The sequence below is a fragment of the Nerophis lumbriciformis genome, linkage group LG09, assembly GCF_033978685.3.
Source record: "Nerophis lumbriciformis linkage group LG09, RoL_Nlum_v2.1, whole genome shotgun sequence".
In the NCBI taxonomy this organism is placed as follows: domain Eukaryota; kingdom Metazoa; phylum Chordata; class Actinopteri; order Syngnathiformes; family Syngnathidae; genus Nerophis; species Nerophis lumbriciformis.
The window spans coordinates 17,094,468-17,112,354 of NC_084556.2; the positions used below are offsets into that span (position 1 = coordinate 17,094,468).

The window sequence follows — 17,887 nt, forward strand, 5'->3', positions numbered from 1 at the left end:
GGGGCAAAATAAATTCTGCTTAGGGCTCCAAATTAGCCAGGGATGGTCCTGTACTTGATACAATATTTGTTGTTTAGAAGTTAGTTGTTCTTATTTAAAAGCATGTTACAGGTTGAAATTGTGGTGTTTTAGTATGGCTCAGCACGGAATAACTTGATTAATTTCAATGGGGAACATTGATTTGCGATATGATTATTTTGGGTTACAGAAGCAATCAAACTCATAAGCCGATGTAGTCCTGAATTTGATGACTTAACTGTACTAATGTTTTAGATTTTCAATAGAATGCACATGCTGAGGTGTATACCTGCTCAAAAAGCTAAGATGCTAATGTTATCATGCTAAAATGCTAACTGTAACATGCGTCAAGTACCAAAATATCTTACTCTGAGGCGTGTACCTGAAAAATCTGTTTAAAATGCTAACATGCTAACATATGTATACCTACTAAATTAGCTAAAAAAAGGAAAAAAGCTAGCATGCTAACAGGTATCATTTGTCAAGTAACAAATTATTTGGAATTGAGGTGTATATCTGCAAAATTAGAATGATAACTATTGTGCTGTGGACCGTTAAAAAGTTAACTCCGGGCCGCAAATAGCCTCGTACCGCACTTTGGACACCCTTGCTCTATAAGATGTAAAGAAACTGATTTCGACTCATGTCTGTACTATAGCATTGAAGAAGAAAGAAAATAAACACTTTTGTAAAGACACTCAGTAGACACTTTCGTTTTATATTTCAATGTTTATTCTATGTATTTTCAGTTAATTATACCAGGGGATTGTTACCATTTCCTAGGGGGATCATCATCATCATCATCATCATCGAGCTCGTTCCCACTCATGCGACACACACATACATAAATACAGGTTATATCATTATTACAATAGTTTCCTTCTTCATCCAATACCTGTTTACCCCTTCTCAGTGAAGCACACCCATGGTCCCGAGCTAATACACAAACGACGCCTCTGGAGAACACACACACACACACGTAGAAAAAAATGGACTCACTCATCCAGGCACTATAACAATCATTTTTTTGTTTGGATCCAGTTGAAAATGTTAGCACTTTTACATTCAAGGTGGTGTAATATTTGGTTTTCAATATTGGCTGTGCATCTTTTTGATAGTACCCTAACCTATGAATCTATGTTTTGCAGGCATGTGACAATAGTAGTAAGTTAGATACTAGTTTATTAGCAGGCTCTACACTAGACATGGCTGCCCCACCTATACATGAACTCACCTGCTCACAAAACAAGTTAAATACAAACACACTTTTAGTAATCGTGAGGATTAGTATCGTGAAACTGCGTCGGATGCTTCCTTTTCCGACGCGGCTCTACATTTTCTGTTTAGCTGATCCATCCTCACAGGATATCGGAATGTTGCGCTCTGGGCCGGGTGAAGACCTGGGCGCGGTGATAGTCAGCACGCCGTCGACCGACAAGCTGGAGGTGATGTCAGCACACGATATCCCGGAGGGGAGCCTGTACTTCCTCAGGAACTCCCTGGACACGAAGCCATGGTCGTCCTAGAACAGACAAGCAATCGGTCGCCACGTGTCGATCTTTCAATTGCGGTCAAAGGTGCTCGACCAACCTGTCTGTCTTCATGTTTGGCGTGTATTGTGATGAACTCGTCGCTGACATTGACGCTCAGCTCATCCGGTGAGAAATGCTTCACATCCAGATAAATCACATAGCGATCCTTTTCCACGTGCATCTGCATAGACACAATACTGAGAAGCCTGTACTTGGACTACTACTAATGCCTCAGTCATGGATTACCTCACTGTGTCCGTTCTCGGGCCAGTTTAACCAGCGCATGAAGGAGGGACGCATCCAAGCGAAGGACCACGGGAAAGGCCAGACCAGAGGCCAATCCGTGAGAGACTCGGCAAAGGACAGGTCGGTACGTCTGTACGGGAAGGCCCGGCGGTACCAGGGGTACTGGATGGGGATATCCATGATGAGTATCTGGAAAGAGATGAGGTGTCTGATTTGGTGTCAGATGTGTGCTCACTGTGCCTTTCCGCTGCACATTTATAGCGCTTTCCCCTCCCATCTCATCCCGAGTGTCCACGTCTCCCCCACCTCCCGTAACAACCCACTTGCACTGCCAACAGGCTGATCTTTCCAGAACAATACTGTCAACTGTTTATCCGACCATTGCCCTCATTGTTGTGGCTGGCTGGCTGTCTCTCTGTCGGTGTCTCTCCCTCATGATGTGACATTGGCTGTGAATACTGCTGATGCTGCCTATGTGCTCTACCCAGGAAATGCCCCCGTCTGGGTCCAAGCGCACATGTTTGTATGAGGACCAACTGCCAGAGCATTAGCCTGCCGGCCTGCCAGTGCCAGAAGCTTTAGGACTGCGAGCGAAGTGGATGTGAGGCTTGAATGGGAAGTGATGAGTTTGTATGGCGCAGCATTAGGTGGCATCTAAAGCCTGTATCATTTTTGCTGTAAGCTCAGATACCAAATATGGAGTCCCATCCAATGTGATGTATGTCATTCCATTTTTGATCATCATGACACATTTCAATGTTATCATCCTCTTTGTCTGCAGGTGGCTGAAACAAAACCCCAACAAAAGCTATTCTAAAGTTGTACTTATGGTATAATGCTGTAAAAACTCTCACCAAGTAGTTCTGTCAAATTATAATTTTTTAAATCAGAATAATTACACCTTTAAATTGTGATTAATCAGAGGTTATTACTCGCTTGCATTATTTAATCAAACTTTAAAATTAGCCCAATATTTGGACACAATTGCATTTTTATTGTTTTGCCTTTGTTTGTGGTTTCCCTATGTTTAGTGTTTAGTTCTGTTCCCGGCGAACTTTTCCTCCCTTTGTTTACTTTCTGATTGCTAGAAGCATCTGATTAGTGATCAGGAAACTCACCGGCGTCTGATCACCAATCATAGAGCTTTATATGCCAGTGCCAATCTGCCTTCTGGGTGGGATTATTATTCGCCACTGGCAACTGTTATGATTCTTGTAATGCTAAGAGCATGACATCGCATGTTATCTTTCTGCAGAAGTTTAATAATCCTTTCTATGGTTTCCATTAACAACTGTTTGTGTAGGAGATATGATTCATGTCAATCCACCTGGTGCAACAGCTCTCCAAAGTGTGAACACTTCCTTTTAACTTCAGACTAATGAGCAGATTTAACCTAATGCAGGTGTTAGCTTTGGAAACTAAAATGTACCGGGTATATACTTTTTTTCCTCAGAATTGAATGATTCTATGATTTTCACTCAGTTTGATCTAGAAAATTAAACTGTTATTACCACAATTTATATTCTTGATTTATTTTAGTGTTTCTTGAAGCCAGAAATGTGTACGGCGGGGAAAGGAGACGGCACAGACAACAGGGGCGTATTACTAGCTCTATGTATGTATGTATGTATGTATGTATTGTGGAGCATCACATTACCTCCGAACAGGTGAGAATAGGCAGAGGGCCAGCCATCACAAGGAAAGCATGCACCAGGCAGTCAAACTACGCCAACCTCTAGGTGTGGTCATTGAAGGCAAGTACATCTCTAATTTTATTCTCAATCAGGCTGATGTGTGGCCACCTGCCCCAAGGCAGCTGTGTCAGGTTGGCAATCACTGTGTTTGATTTAAATAGCACCTCAGCGTATGACTCATTGTGTGGCTGGCTCCCTGCTGGGAAAGGTCTGCTCCCATCGGGCGGTAAGTGTGTTGCGCCACTGAAATATAGTTTGTAAATTAGTCTGCTAAATGTGTAATATGTTGGATTCATTGAATGCTGTGATTTATTGAACTTTGCACTGATCAGAGATTTATCTGCTCTATGTTCCAGGCAGTTTAGGAGACCTGATCAAGGCATAAAAAATGCGATAATTTGTTTGTTTCAATGGAAGCCCCAATCGGGAGAACTCTAAGTTAACCTGCATTCAGAAAAGTTGCTGAATAAACCAACGCCGCTGCGTTTGAACATTAACAGAACTGTCTCTGGGAGGTTGGTTTGTGCCCACACATCACAGTATATATAAATAATAAATTATGTCTGTAAATAATCAAAATGTGTATGTGTGTGCATCTGTGTGGAGATTAGCTGTTGAGCGAGAGGCAAGTCCAAAAGGGGCAGGGCAAGCTCGTAGATCCGAGAGGCCGACAGGAAGTTGGGGGCGATAGAGAGGCGTCAAAAGGTCTGTGTCCAGGTGGGAGGTCAAGATCCAAGAGGCAGCCAGAGAACCAGAGGGGAACACAGGGGCGAGACGAGACACACAGCTTGTCACGTGGGAACGAAGGAAGGGTTGCTGCAAGAGACAAGGGGGACACGGGACCAATCAAACACGAAGAGGGAGAAACCGAGAGAGTATGCATCTAGCGTGGAGAATTTCGGCTTACTGTACAGGAACAGATTGCTCTGTTCTAGCGCCGGATAGCAGTTTGTGCAGGCTTATGAAGGCAGGCCTGATGATCAGCTTCAGGTGTGCTGATTGCCACTGATTGATTGCAGCTGTGCACTGGCGCAGCCTCTGCCGGAGTGGCGCAATCAGCAGAGCGCCCAGTTGAGTGCGCATTGGGATGCGCCCTGGCCGTGACAAGAAAGTTGCCATTTCAAATGACTATAGAGTTGTGTAATTTCTGTCTATTTTTTTCTACAAAATAAACAACTGACTGAACATCCTCCAAGTCAAGTGATTCCATACTTTTTGCCAGGGGTTGCAAAAGTTAAAAGAAAATTAAGTTGTAATATATAAGTATTGAGATTTTAGATGCATCCCATAGCGTCCTGTCTTCTTTGTGGTTTATTTATAGGTAAATAAATGTCTGGACTATAATTAGAGCATGTTACTATTTTGATAGGGGTAGGGATGACCACACAATTCTGAAATCAAAACCTCAGCGGAACCCCCAAATGTTTCAACAACGAATGCTCCACCATTCATGATTTTAGTAAATGAAATTACCAACCCATTGCAGTACACTAGCCCACTTATGAGTTTTTAATGGTCACTATCTCAAATGTATAATGTATGTGATAATAGGTTGATAAACTAAGAACAAAGGTAGTGTTGTCACACACAGAATAGTTTTTAAAGCACACATCATTTCGGTTGTTTTCCATACAGACCAATAAAGACAGGAAGAATTCCGACTTTTTTCTCCAGCCGGACTGCAACGTCACAAGCAATGGCGTCGGTTTAGTTAGCGCCGTTGCCATGGTGACATGCCCTTCTCCAGACTTGTTTTTCGCCGGTTAAAACCACTCAAATGGCGACGGTGGGATTACCCGCTAGCTATTATGGAAAACTTGACAAAAGAAACCCGGTCATTGTATCTTTTGACCGAGATATTGGCTCGTTTATGACAATAATGAAACGAGTCGCGTCGTCGCCCAGCCGTGACAACGTCTCGTTTGCTAAAGGGTAAGCTCGCTGTGACTGCTCATGGAACTACTAGCTTGTTAGCTATCCACCATCCATTCTATTTTCTACCGCTTGTCCCTTTTTGGGTCGTGGGGGGTGCTGGAGCCTATCTCAGCTAGCCACACTTTATTCTTCAGGAGGTTTACATTTCATGCTCAAATCGACATCGATATTATTTTGGATTACTTTTAAAGTTATATTAAAGTTACATAAAATTACCTTCTATGTTAAGCAGACTGCTTATCTGCTGTGGTTAGTTACTAATAACTACAGGATACTATTGCAATTTTGGAGTATATTTATACAAAACAATTGTTGGTGAAGTTTTAACATGCACTACAAATAGTGGACATTTTAAGCAAAGTTAAGTATTTGAAATCAGCATCAAAACTGTTTTTGTTTTTTGTTTTTCCAAAAAATATATTTCCATGCAGGACTAGTTTTCGAATCTTAACTAATATTTATACTGATATTCGACAAATGTTACTTTAAATAAGCAAAATGCACCACAAAACAAGAACAGATCTATAAGCAGCATACTTTCCAAACTTGAGATTTCGATTTCGGGAGGTGTGGTGGGGGAGGGGGGCGTGGTTGGGGGCGTGGTTAAGAGGGGAGGAGTATATTTACAGCTAGAATTCACCAAGTCAAGTATTTCATATATATATATATATATATATATATATATATACAGGGGCGCCAAAAAGGGGGGGGGGGTAAAGGAGACGGATTCTAGGGGCCCATGATGGAGGGGGGCCCAGAGAGGCCCCTAATGATGATGAAATTATAATACAGAAAAAATAATGACACTGTGTTGGGGGCCCTGTAAAGATTATTTTCATGGGGCCCAAAATCCCTAGCGGCGCCCCTGTATATATATATATATATATATATATATATATATATATATATATATATATATATATATATATATGAAATACTTGACTTTCAGTGAATTCTAGCTATATATATATATATATATATATTTATTTTATTTATATATATATATATATATATATGTATATATATATATATATATATATATATATATATATATATAACAAAAAATATATATATATGTATATGTGTATATATATATATATATATATATATATATATATATATATATATATATATATAAATAAGAGAAATACTTGAATTTCAGTGTTCATTTATTTACACATATACACACACATAACACTCATCTACTCATTGTTGAGTTAAGGGTTGAATTGTCCATCCTTGTTCTATTCTCTGTCGCTATTTTTCTAACCATGCTGAACACCCTCTCTGATGATGCATTCTGCTTCGTCTCTTTGTTGTGTGCGCAGTTGTGCACTTTACTCTCTAAAAGCCCTAGATGTTATTGTCACATATGCATGTACAGTAGATGGCAGTATTGTCCTGTTTAAGAGTGTCACAACATTGCTGTTTACGGCAGACAAACTGCTTTACGGTAGACGAAAACGTGACTGCTGTTGTTGTGTGTTGTTACCGCGCTGGGAGGACGTTAATGAAACTGCCTAACAATAAACCCACATAAGAAACCAAGAACTCGCCCTTGATCATTCTACACTTATAACGTGATGGGCAGGCACGCTGTTTATATTGTGGGAAAGCGGACGTGAAAACAGGCTGTCTCACTCAGGTCCGCATGGAGCTGGAGGGGGCGTGGCCTCCAGCTCCGCCTGAATTTCGGGAGATTTTCGGGAGAAAATTTGTCCCGGGAGGTTTTCGGGAGAGGTGCTGAATTTCGGGAGTCTCCCGGAAAATCCGGGAGGGTTGGCAAGTATGATAAGCAGGCACAAGACATTGGTGCAATGTTGATTATACATACTCTTGTGGTCAAAAGTTTACATACACTTGTAAAGAACATAATGTCATGGCTGTCTTGAGTTTCCAATAATTTCTACAGCTCTTATTTTGTTGTGATAGAGTGATTGGAGCACATACTTGTTGGTCACAAAAAACATTCATGAAGTTTGCTTCTTTTATGAATTTATTATGAGTCTACTGAAAATGTGACCAAATCTGCTGGGTCAAAAGTATACATACAGCAATGTTAATATTTGGTTACATGTCCCTTGGCAAGTTTCACTGCAATAAGGCACTTTTGGTAGCCATCCACAAGCTTCTGGCAAGCTTCTGGTTGAATTGTTGACCACTCCTCTTGACAAAATTGGTGCAGTTCAGCTAAATTTGTTGGTTTTCTGACATGGACTTGTTTTTTCAGCATTGTCCGCTCGTTTAAGTCAGGACTTTGGGAAGGCCATTCTAAAACCTTAATTCTAGCCTGATTTAGTCATTCCTTTACCACTTTTGACGTGTGTTTGGGGTCATTGTCCTTTTGGAACACCCAACTGCGCCCAAGACCCAACCTCCGGGCTGATGATTTTAGGTTGTCCTGAAGAATTTGGTGGTAATCCACTTTTTTCATTGTCCCATTTACTCTCTGTAAAGCACCAGTTCCATTGGCAGCAAAACAGGCCCAGGGCATAATACTACCACCACCATGCTTGACGGTAGGTTTGGTGTTCTTGGGATTAAAGGCCACACCATTTCTCCTCCACACATATTGCTGGGTATTGTGGCCAAAGAGCTGAATTTTTGTTTAATCTGACATCACATGGACAAAGATAAGACCTTCTGGAGGAAAGTTCGGTGGTCTATGTCAGAAAACCAACAAATTTAGCTGAACTGCAACAATTTTGTCAAGAGGAGTGGTCAAAAATTCAACCAGAAGCTTGCCAGAAGCATGTGGATGGCTACCAAAAGTGCCTTATTGCAGTGAAACTTGCCAAGAAACATGTAGCCAAATATTAACATTGTTGTATGTATACTTTCGACCCAGCAGATTTGGTCACATTTTCAGTAGACCCATAATAAATTCATAAAAGAACCAAACTTCATTAATGTTTTTTGTGACCAACAAGTATGTGCTCCAATCACTCTATCACAACAAAATAAGAGCTGTAGAAATTATTGGAAACTCAAGACAGCCATGACATTATGTTCTTCACAAGTGTATGTAAACGTTTGACCACGACTGAACATGTCTTTTGAAACTGAATTTAAAACGACATTGCGAAATAGTTGTATTCGTAAGTTGAGACAACATTGATGTCCAATGTTGGATCCACATTGTTGGTTGGGAAATGACAACATTTTAAAGGTCAAACCAACGTCACAACCTAACATTGAATAAAAGTTGTCAAAAAGCATGTTGTTTCAACGTTGCATTTGTGTTGTAGAATACTGTTTGGGAATTGATCATAATTCAATGGTCAAATCAATGTCAGAACCCAACATTGAATAAACGTCGTCAAAAAGCATGTTGTTTCAACGTTATGTTTGAGTTGCTCAACGTCAGCCCTAATTCAACAAATGTTCTCAATGTTTTAATGTCTTGTGCCTGCTGGGTTCCTTGTTGACAAAAAATATTTTTAGTGAAGCTCAGTATAATCAACACGGTTTCCATTGTAATCATATTAAGAGCAATTTGTATATATTATTTATGGATCATTTTACATGTTTCATTTCATAACATTTGCAGGAATATGTTGCTGGCAGAGATTTGGCAAAACTATAAACGTCGTCTGCCTTCTGCATTGTATCAGGAGGGCATGGTACGGATAGGAGATTTTCTCGCTGGATTAAAGGTAGACTGAAGCCAGAAATGACTTGGTTACAGTATATACATATATTTAGATTTTATGGAAGATTTTTATTTTTACTTTATTCATTTATTTATTTTGTATTTTTCTATGAATTATTTAGTGCTTTAGCTATTTCCTGTGTCTTTGCAGTTGTATCAGCTGGCTCTGTCCCAAGGCTACGGTCTGCACCTGATTCAGTTCTGCTCAACCAGTATAAGTGACATTAGAGATCTGGACCACTTCCTGGCCTGCTTCTTCCCTGAAGGTTTTGACACAGACCAAGCTATCTTTAGCATGAAGGTACTCTGCACACAGTGTGTTTGGGCATGCTACAATCAAGCTTCTAAATGAAAGTCAGAAACATTGTTGATAATGTAAATTTCTGGATTGTGTTTCCGTAGGTCCGTTCAATGCTGGGCTGTGCATTGTGCATATTTGAGTTGGAGAAAAGGCCCATGGTCCTCAGTGAGAAGGGGCTTTCAAAACTGCTGGATGTGCTGAAATTCATCAGGATAATGATGCAGGCTTTTCAGCCACACGAGCACCTCTGTTGGCAGATTTATAATGGTAATCAGTGGCTGCAAAAGGTATCTGTTTATCATGAAATTGAACCTCGAAATGTTATTACAGGTACTTTGCACATCTACAGCATCTGCCGCTACCTGATGACAGTGAATCATAATGCAAAGGTACGTATTGCTGCGCAGGGGTACAGTGGAGCTTCCAGAAGTCGAATGGCCCTAAACACATTTTGGAGAACAACCAATTGTTTTATGGGAAGTCAAACAAAATTTGGGGTTCCAACCATCATCTTGTGACATGTCAATCAAAACTTCAGCAATCTGGACTTGCATCAAAAGTGTTTTTGTAATGCCACCACAGAAAAGGGTCTTGGCTGCTCAGCACAATATGAGCAATGCATTTAATTGTAAATATTGGAAGGCATTATTAATACCAGCAATACCCATAAAACACCACTAGGTGGCAGTATTGCCCTTTTCATGCATCAATTTACTTTATTAAAATTGTATTATACCTTAGTAAACTTCTTTCTTATACATGTACAACAATTAAGAATACTGCGTAAAACTTTGCATTTATCCTAAATTGATTTAAATAAAAAAAAAAAAACATTTTAATTGATCAAATGTAGGGCTGTCAAAATTAATGCATAAAGGGGTCCTATTATGATTTTTTTCAACCATGTTGTATTTTTTAGTGCTTCAATATGGACTCTACTGACAAATATAAGTTTGAACTAGAGATGTCCGATAATGGCTTTTTTGCCGATATCCGATATTCCGATATTGTCCAACTCTTAATTACCGATTCCGATATCAACCGATACCGATATATACAGTCGTGGAACTAACACATTATTATGCCTAATTTTGTTGTGATGCCCCGCTGGATGCATTAAACAATGTAACAAGGTTTTCCAAAATAAATCAACTCAAGTTATGGGAAAAAATGCCAACATGGCGCTGCCTTATTTATTATTGAAGTCACAAAGTGCATTATTTTTTTTAACATGCCTCAAAACAGCAGCTTGGAATTTGGGACATGTTCTCCCTGAGAGAGCATGAGGAGGTTGAGGTGGGCGGGGTTGGGGTGGGCGGGGTTGAGGTGTGGGGGGAGGGGTGGTAGCGGGGGGTGTATATTGTAGCGTCCCGGAAGAGTTAGTGCTGCAAGGGTTCTGGGTATTTGTTCTGTTGTGTTTATGTTGTGTTACGGTGCGGATGCTCTCCCGAAATGTGTTTGTCATTCTTGTTTGGTGTGGGTTTTACAGTGTGGGTGTGGTGTGGGTTTTGGTGTGGGTTTTACAGTGTGGTGCATAGTTGTAACAGTGTTAAAGTTGTTTATACGGCCACCCTCAGTGTGACCTGTATGGCTGTTGACCAAGTATGCTTGCATTCACTTGTGTGTGTGAAAAGCCGTAGATATTATGTGATTGGGCCGGCACGCAAAGGCAGTGCCTTTAAGGTTTATTGGCGCTCTGTACTACTCCCTATGTCCGTGTACACAGCGGGGTTTCAAAAAGTCATACATTTTACTTTTTGAAACCGATACCGATAATTTCCGATATTACATTTAAAGCATTTATCGGCCGATAATATCGGCAGTCCGATATTATCGGACATCCCTAGTTTGAACTATATGCTACTGTGTATTAGAAATGGCAACAGTGGAGGATTCATGTGCATGTACAAGCTAGTCTGCCCAGCAACAAGAGGATAGAGAAAAAGGAGGAACCTACTGACTACAATGGCGGACTCGTGCAAAGCTCTTCCAGTAACACTTTACCATATATGTAGGTATTTGCCTAAGTCATCAATGGGAAAAATCTCAATAATGGGGAACTTTTAAAATGGCTTGTTAGGAGGAAGTACGAAAGAAGGAAATGTTGTTTTATAAATGTCTCCGCCTTGCCGCGATGGTTTGATTTTAAAATTTTGGGATTTATGCAGCTCCCAAATAAACAAAAACATGTACCAATATGTAAGAAAAGTTGGTTTTGCAGTATAGGTCCCCTTCAAAAGTGGATGCATCCATTATTAATTCAATTAAAAAACAAAATGTAAATCTAACTGACCCATCTTCGGTGCAGAATGACTCAAAATCCCTGAAATGACTCTGGCAACACATATCAGGCAGTTTGTCCAAGTAGTGAAAATGTTGTGCACGTGCAAATGTGCAGTTGATCCGTTAGTGATAGGCCGCAGAACCGAACTAGTCAATATGGAACACGCTAAACGCACAATGATCCTCTCCATGGGAAATTTGAGTACACAAAAATACATTTTTACAGAGATTCTGCAGGAAGGACTATTTTTCCATCTTAAAATAGCACTTGAATAACAAGTTAAGGACTAACAGGTTGACATTAATGCAGATAACTGTTAGTTTATAGAAACAGTATCTCTGCTACGATTAGTCGACATAAATAACCATGTCGATTATAAAAATTATCAACAAAAATGTGTTATTGTTGACAGTCGCTTAATAAAATATTAATTGATAGACCACCAGGAATGTTAATTTTTACACTTTTATTCCTTTAGGTAAATCATTGCAGCTAAATAACCCTAACAGTACTGGATTCAATTAAATTTGATTCAATTATTTATTTAAAATAGGGACCGCACATATTAATGGACATAAAATAATGCATTATATACATTACATACATAAAATGTAATTATGTCAGGTCTTAGCCAAAGGCTAATTTCAGACAGGTTGGTGTGTACAGACAATCAAATAACAATAACATTAACAATAACAACAAAGAACAGTCAGGATCACCATTACAGATTCATTAACATTCAGGTAATTAAATAAGAGTTCAAAAACCAGGTAAATACTTAAAAATAATAATAAAACAATAAAAAAAAAAAAAAAATTAAAAAAAAGAGTATAGTATTCCACACAGCCCGAATAAAGTGCCATAATGTATTGCAAATACTTTTTGCACTGAATGTCATGTTTACAGGACATCTTGCGCTATACTTTAGGTCTGTTAATTTATTTTTCACTGTGATAATGTACTTTTTTTAAATAAAGCAAAACCACTAATCTCTCAGTAATTTATGTTTTTTTTGTTACACTTTAATTTACTATGAGTTTTAAAATCAATTAAAATTAACGTGAAACTCAAACATGTACAGCAGATCATTAGCAATAATCGTTGACTATAGTTGACTATAGTTGAAAATAATTGCTGACTAGTCGACTATTCAAATAATCGTTAGGTGCAGCCCTAAAAAACAGTTTTTATGCTCATACAAAAGTAAAATACAATTAATATATATTGAAATGAGTGATATTTATTCCTGATCAATTGAAATTAATACACTGAACCCTGTGATTAATCTGATTAAAAATACCGGGCAGTCGTCTTCCAGCACAGTTTTTTTTCCCTGATAATAACAATCAACATTATTCTTCTGTTTTCTTTAAGGCACTTGAGTACCTTTTGTGGTCAAGCCTGAGTTTAGAGCCATACATCCATGTCATGACTGCTAAACATCTTCCATGGATTGTCACACTCTACTGTGCTGTATGTCACTGTTACTATGCCAACCAGGTTTCTCTGCAGGCAGAGGTAAGAGATGACACTTTTGGATCACCTTGGTCCCTATAATCAATAGTGCTGTTTACTACTTAATCGTATTTGTGCTTTTAAATGCTATCAGGAATTTGCCAGGAGAGCTCTTGGAAAAATCAATGACCTCGCGGAGCAGGACAAGCAGGATGGTGGTCCTGCCACTCAAGAGACTCAGATGACTTATAGAGAGGCCTCTATCAAGGCACTAAACAAGCTTTCATTTCATTCTATTATTATTATTGCTACTACTTTTTGCTATAGTATGCTTCAATCATAGTCCAAAACCGAAAATGATTTTTTTTCTTCCAGCTAGCCACCCAGATGTTCAAGCGTGCCGTGTTTGAGACCAGGAGGAAACCCAAGCATTATATCACAATCAAGACCAAAACTACCCTGAAGGACTTTCCAAATGTATGTCAAAACTGTAAAATCCAAGCGTACATGCATTCTGTAATATAGTATTCTCACCCGTAGAACAACAGCTGCCTGACAAAAATGGCTTTGTTTGTCGTTGACATTTGAACCAAATGTGTGCCGTAGATACCATGGCCTCGTAACGCCACAGAGCGAATGCTGATGGGCCTCTTTGACTGCAGTGCAGCCCAGTTCTTGGGCATTTGTGAAGCTCTGTGGGACAGTTCCATGCGCCCGCTGCAGACGAGGATACCGGATGAACTGGAGTTGCAAGAAGTGGTCCTGGAACTCTTTTCTGCTGGCATTTGTATATTATCTGGTCAGTACAAATCAATGCTGCTAGCATAGTTGGACATTAAAGAGGATTTATAATGGAACAGTGACTTATCAATTGATTGATAACACATATTTGTGGCTGGAGTGCCTGCCCAACCATTCAGTGTGAAATTACACAATTACGTTTTTTTCTTTGAGATTCCTATGTCAAAAATGTGTGACTTGACAGCTAACTTGGCAAAGAGCAGCCATTTTTCATTATCAAAATCCACTACATGGAATCAATATCATGTTAAAACCAAAAGCCAAGCAAAACTGAATTTTGGTTGTATGATCGTTACATTACACACCCATGATATCACATTCTATTTTATCTTGGCTTGACTGTCGGGCGTACCGACTGGCGTCTGTATATTCTTAGCTTTGAGGTTAATTCTCCTTTTTGTTAGGACTCAGACTGAAGTTTTTTGTGTGAATCCTGTTTTTTCAGCGTGCGACATGCATGCTCACATCCCAAAACTGTCTGCTCTGAACAGGGGTGTTTAAAGGGGTTTTGCCCAGCTCTTTGGGTTGAGACACCTCGGAACTGTTTTATTGACATGTGTCCCAAAAGTGTCACTCTCTGTACTAAATGTTTGTATATTGTACTTTCAAGGAGTGGCTAGTACTAGTGATCAAAAGCGTAACGATCAGCCATGTGTGCCTCTCAGTGCGCTGACCACAACAACGACACTAATGGAATTAGCAATTGCGGGTAAGTCATTGTTGAATGTGTCACACAACAAAGTTAAAGGCACCCTATCTATTTTGTTTCCATTGAATCATTGTCTTGCTACAGGAGAAAACAAAGTGCCCATCACTGCTGCCGTGAGGTTCATTAAGTTGATGTATCAGTACAAGCAACCGGAAGCTTTTGCTGAACACACCAGTCCGATGCTGCAGATTCTGTCTGTAAGTAGCATTTTTTGCATGAGAAAAAAGTGTGTTATATTGCAAATGTCTTGAAGAAAGCTGGTTGTGTATGTCAGGCGGTGGAGGGCCCTTCATTCAGGAAGGCAGAACATGAACTCAACTTAATCAATGGTTTCAACACTCTTAAGGCTTACCAGAGGCGAAGGATTAAAGAGGACGTCAACACTGGTACGCATAGTTATTGTTAATGCTGACCTTTAGTAAAAATGTCTTTTTTTTTATGGCAAGCTCCTATCTTGTATTTTAATTAAAATAATAACATGATCTCGTTTTTCCACAGAAAGAAACAAGTGGTGCCTTGATGGTATCATTATCCTGACAGAGACTATGCACAAGGCTGTTTGTGGTTATGCCCCTGTAAGTTCATAAAACAGCTTATAAATGTTGTAGTTTCATGGGTTTTTACACTCGGCTGTAAACAGTGCTGGACCTGTGCATGTACTGTATGTATACACAGGTGAAACAAACAAAAACAATATTGTGTAGTTTATTCCAGCAATTACATTTTCAAGGTGAAACTAATATATGACATAGACTCATAAAATGCAACTCAATTATTTCAAGCCTTTTTTTTTTTATATCATTTTGAGGATCATGGTTTACAGGTTATGAAAACCTCAAATTTAAAATCTCTGAAAATTTGAGGTTTTCATAAACTGTAAGCCATTATCATCAAAATTATATAAAGGCTTGACAGCTCTCACTTTGCATGTAATGAGTTTATTCACATTTTAGTTTCATATTTTAAGTTGAATTGCTGACATGAATAGATTTTTGCACTATATTCAAATGTTTTGAGTTTCACCTGTACATACACAAATGTGTTTTGTAGAAGGCACGACCAGATGTGGAACTGGTTTGGGATGTTTTGCTCTTTCTGTGGGGGAAGCTGAAGTTGGTGATAGTGATGGATGAGCTCACAAACCCAGAGCTCACAAAGGACCACGACAAGGTAACACCTCAGCACTTTGTTTAATCGGATAAACATTGTTTGATTTGTTCTGCTTTGTCCACTGCTTAATGTACATTCTCTTTATACCTATGCAGTGGGCATGGTGTCTATCCATGCAGTGTGATGTGGCCTTCGCCTGTGACCTGGCAACAATTGACTGCTTAAAGACAGCTGAGATGATCCACAGCGTGGTCTTACTGCTAGAGAGTGCAGCTGATCGCAGTAAGAATTGTTAAGCTGCGTATGACAATCCTGACGAGTACTTTTCTATATATGTTACTGTATATATGTTTTACTTTTAAAACCCTAATTATTTCTCTTTAATTACATGTGAAGAAGTCAAAAGTGATGGTGAAAAGACAGTTTCCCTTCTTCAGGTATTTTGTTTTTGCATTGTTCTTTTGATAAGAGTATGTATGTCCTGCCAACCATTTGCATAACCTTTACATCACTTCCTGAAGATTGTGCGGAGAAAAACAGTACAATGTGTGTATTTACAGGGGTCATGTAAAGATCTTCTTAAGAAGGTGTGTGAGGTAGTGGCAATGGGTTTCCAGGCTCTGGTCAAGTGTGTGGTCACACTAATGCCCCAAGATGGCTCTGCAGTCACCGATGCAGCTTACCTGGTACATGCTGTTTGCAACACTATTTTTGCATCAACTATGTCCCCTATGTCATGGCTGGATGATCGTCCTTTTTAGAAGACAGAGGAGGGAAGCAAAGAGGATAAAAGAAATGAAGAAAATGACTCAGATTTTAAAGAGTCTCGGTCCAGCCCGTCTTCACAAATGTCCTCGCTTGTCATGGACCTTCTTCTTGAACTAACCATTGTCCACCATCGGGCTTCTCTTAAGTTAACACAACTGAATGAAGGTGAGCCTGACTTGCAAAATCCTTAAGTACTCACCTGTCATTGATATATTGTTTTATTAATACAGGCACAGAGTCTGATCTGTTGGACAAGATCAAGAAGAACAAAGTGTCCAAAGCACTTTTTCTGACTCAGAAAGCTTTGCTGGTGTATGACAGGATAAAGTCAAAGGAGTCCAGTGACATCAAGAGTCTTTTAGAGGTTGTTCGCACACATTCATACCGTATGTATGGTGTGTATATATAGTGATTTATGCTGAGATTGTATGTGTTCTGTTAAAATCACTCCCTCCAGGAAGCCTGCACTTTAATAGAGAAGGCAGGGATAGAAGAGAGAAAACTGTACATTGCCAACAACCCAAAGTATACACTTGAAAATGAAGGCAACATTGTGGGGGAAGAGAAACAGGAAAGCCCTCCCCCTCCTCCTATTTTGATCTACCGCACTAACCACTCCTTCACCTTTGCTCCTGCACCGTACCATATGGAGGAACAAGTGAGATTCCCTTTTTATTTTTATCAAGTTAAAGTATAGTGCACCAAATTCATCCCCTTCTTACGTCAATCAAGGTTTGCTGGTATCAACTCTGTGGCCGTGCAGCTGAGGGCATCAACCTTAAAGTTCGTCTTGGAGACTGCAGCCTAGCAGGAACTGGAAATTTTGTATGGCATTTTTGTGCACATAATGTCCCCTTAGACGCATATTATAAGAAAAACGCGTTTTTCCAGGTACCAGCAGTCTCTGGCGAATGGGAGCTGAAGGTGGAGGGGCTGGAACCCAACCAGAAGTATGTTTTTGCTTTAGCGGCATACAACAGTCAAGGGAAGTTACTGGGAAACAACATAGGAGGGACGAGTGTCCCACTGATGGCATCCATGCCGCAGTCACTGCTCTCCACATGGGCTCATTTGGCACAGGTACGCTCTTTTGTAACACTTCGCTCTCCTTTATATGTCTTACCAAATCTACATGGGGGACAGGGGGTTAGTTGTCACATTTGTTACTCTATAGGTTTAATTCCAGGGGCTGATTTAGGATTGAAGAAGATACAGGGCTTTGTCCAAAACCTACTCAGTGGCCTAGTGGTTAGAGTGTCCGCCCTGAGATCGGTAGGTTGTGAGTTCAAACTGCGGCCGAGTCATACCAAAAACTATAAAAATGGGACCCATTGCCTCCCTGCTTGGCACTCAGCATCAAGGGTTGGTTAAATCACCAAAAA

The 17,887-nt window shown here is 39.8% G+C and overlaps 2 protein-coding genes and 1 long non-coding RNA gene across 5 annotated transcripts in view; 1 reads left to right on the top strand and 2 right to left on the bottom strand.

The window, feature by feature from the left end:
• Positions 1 to 727: 727 nt before the first annotated feature.
• Positions 728 to 2,039, bottom strand: LOC133607638 (alpha-crystallin B chain-like). The gene is made up of 3 exons (XM_061962466.2): positions 1,797 to 2,039; positions 1,609 to 1,731; positions 728 to 1,540 (listed from the first exon to the last, which is right to left on the bottom strand). Exons 1-3 carry the CDS (start codon positions 1,974 to 1,976, stop codon positions 1,349 to 1,351), a joined length of 495 nt encoding a protein of 164 aa, XP_061818450.1. The 5' UTR covers positions 1,977 to 2,039; the 3' UTR covers positions 728 to 1,348.
• Positions 2,040 to 2,166: 127 nt separating this feature from the next.
• Positions 2,167 to 17,887, top strand: part of cfap54 (cilia and flagella associated 54) — a 37,055-nt gene continuing 21,334 nt past the window's right edge. The window contains exons 1-22 of one of the 3 annotated variants that reach the window (XM_061962460.1): positions 2,167 to 3,716; positions 8,976 to 9,081; positions 9,229 to 9,378; positions 9,480 to 9,645; positions 9,709 to 9,767; positions 13,037 to 13,180; positions 13,272 to 13,385; positions 13,493 to 13,594; positions 13,724 to 13,916; positions 14,529 to 14,627; positions 14,712 to 14,824; positions 14,902 to 15,013; positions 15,126 to 15,202; positions 15,678 to 15,797; positions 15,893 to 16,019; positions 16,134 to 16,174; positions 16,298 to 16,423; positions 16,499 to 16,670; positions 16,736 to 16,869; positions 16,963 to 17,163; positions 17,238 to 17,330; positions 17,397 to 17,585. In XM_061962460.1, coding sequence (XP_061818444.1) covers positions 8,980 to 9,081; positions 9,229 to 9,378; positions 9,480 to 9,645; positions 9,709 to 9,767; positions 13,037 to 13,180; positions 13,272 to 13,385; positions 13,493 to 13,594; positions 13,724 to 13,916; positions 14,529 to 14,627; positions 14,712 to 14,824; positions 14,902 to 15,013; positions 15,126 to 15,202; positions 15,678 to 15,797; positions 15,893 to 16,019; positions 16,134 to 16,174; positions 16,298 to 16,423; positions 16,499 to 16,670; positions 16,736 to 16,869; positions 16,963 to 17,163; positions 17,238 to 17,330; positions 17,397 to 17,585 — 2,634 coding nt within the window. In that variant the 5' untranslated portion in view covers positions 2,167 to 3,716; positions 8,976 to 8,979. Of the gene's footprint in view, positions 3,717 to 5,244; positions 5,423 to 8,975; positions 9,082 to 9,228; positions 9,379 to 9,479; positions 9,646 to 9,708; positions 9,768 to 13,036; positions 13,181 to 13,271; positions 13,386 to 13,492; positions 13,595 to 13,723; positions 13,917 to 14,528; positions 14,628 to 14,711; positions 14,825 to 14,901; positions 15,014 to 15,125; positions 15,203 to 15,677; positions 15,798 to 15,892; positions 16,020 to 16,133; positions 16,175 to 16,297; positions 16,424 to 16,498; positions 16,671 to 16,735; positions 16,870 to 16,962; positions 17,164 to 17,237; positions 17,331 to 17,396; positions 17,586 to 17,887 lie in introns of those variants that run through there. The other 2 variants (XM_061962457.1, XM_061962458.1) reach the window with 2 other exon arrangements.
• LOC133607640 (uncharacterized) lies at positions 3,707 to 5,415 on the bottom strand. The gene is made up of 3 exons (XR_009815432.1): positions 5,128 to 5,415; positions 4,398 to 4,584; positions 3,707 to 4,306 (listed from the first exon to the last, which is right to left on the bottom strand). It is a non-coding gene; the product is annotated as an uncharacterized lncRNA (long non-coding RNA).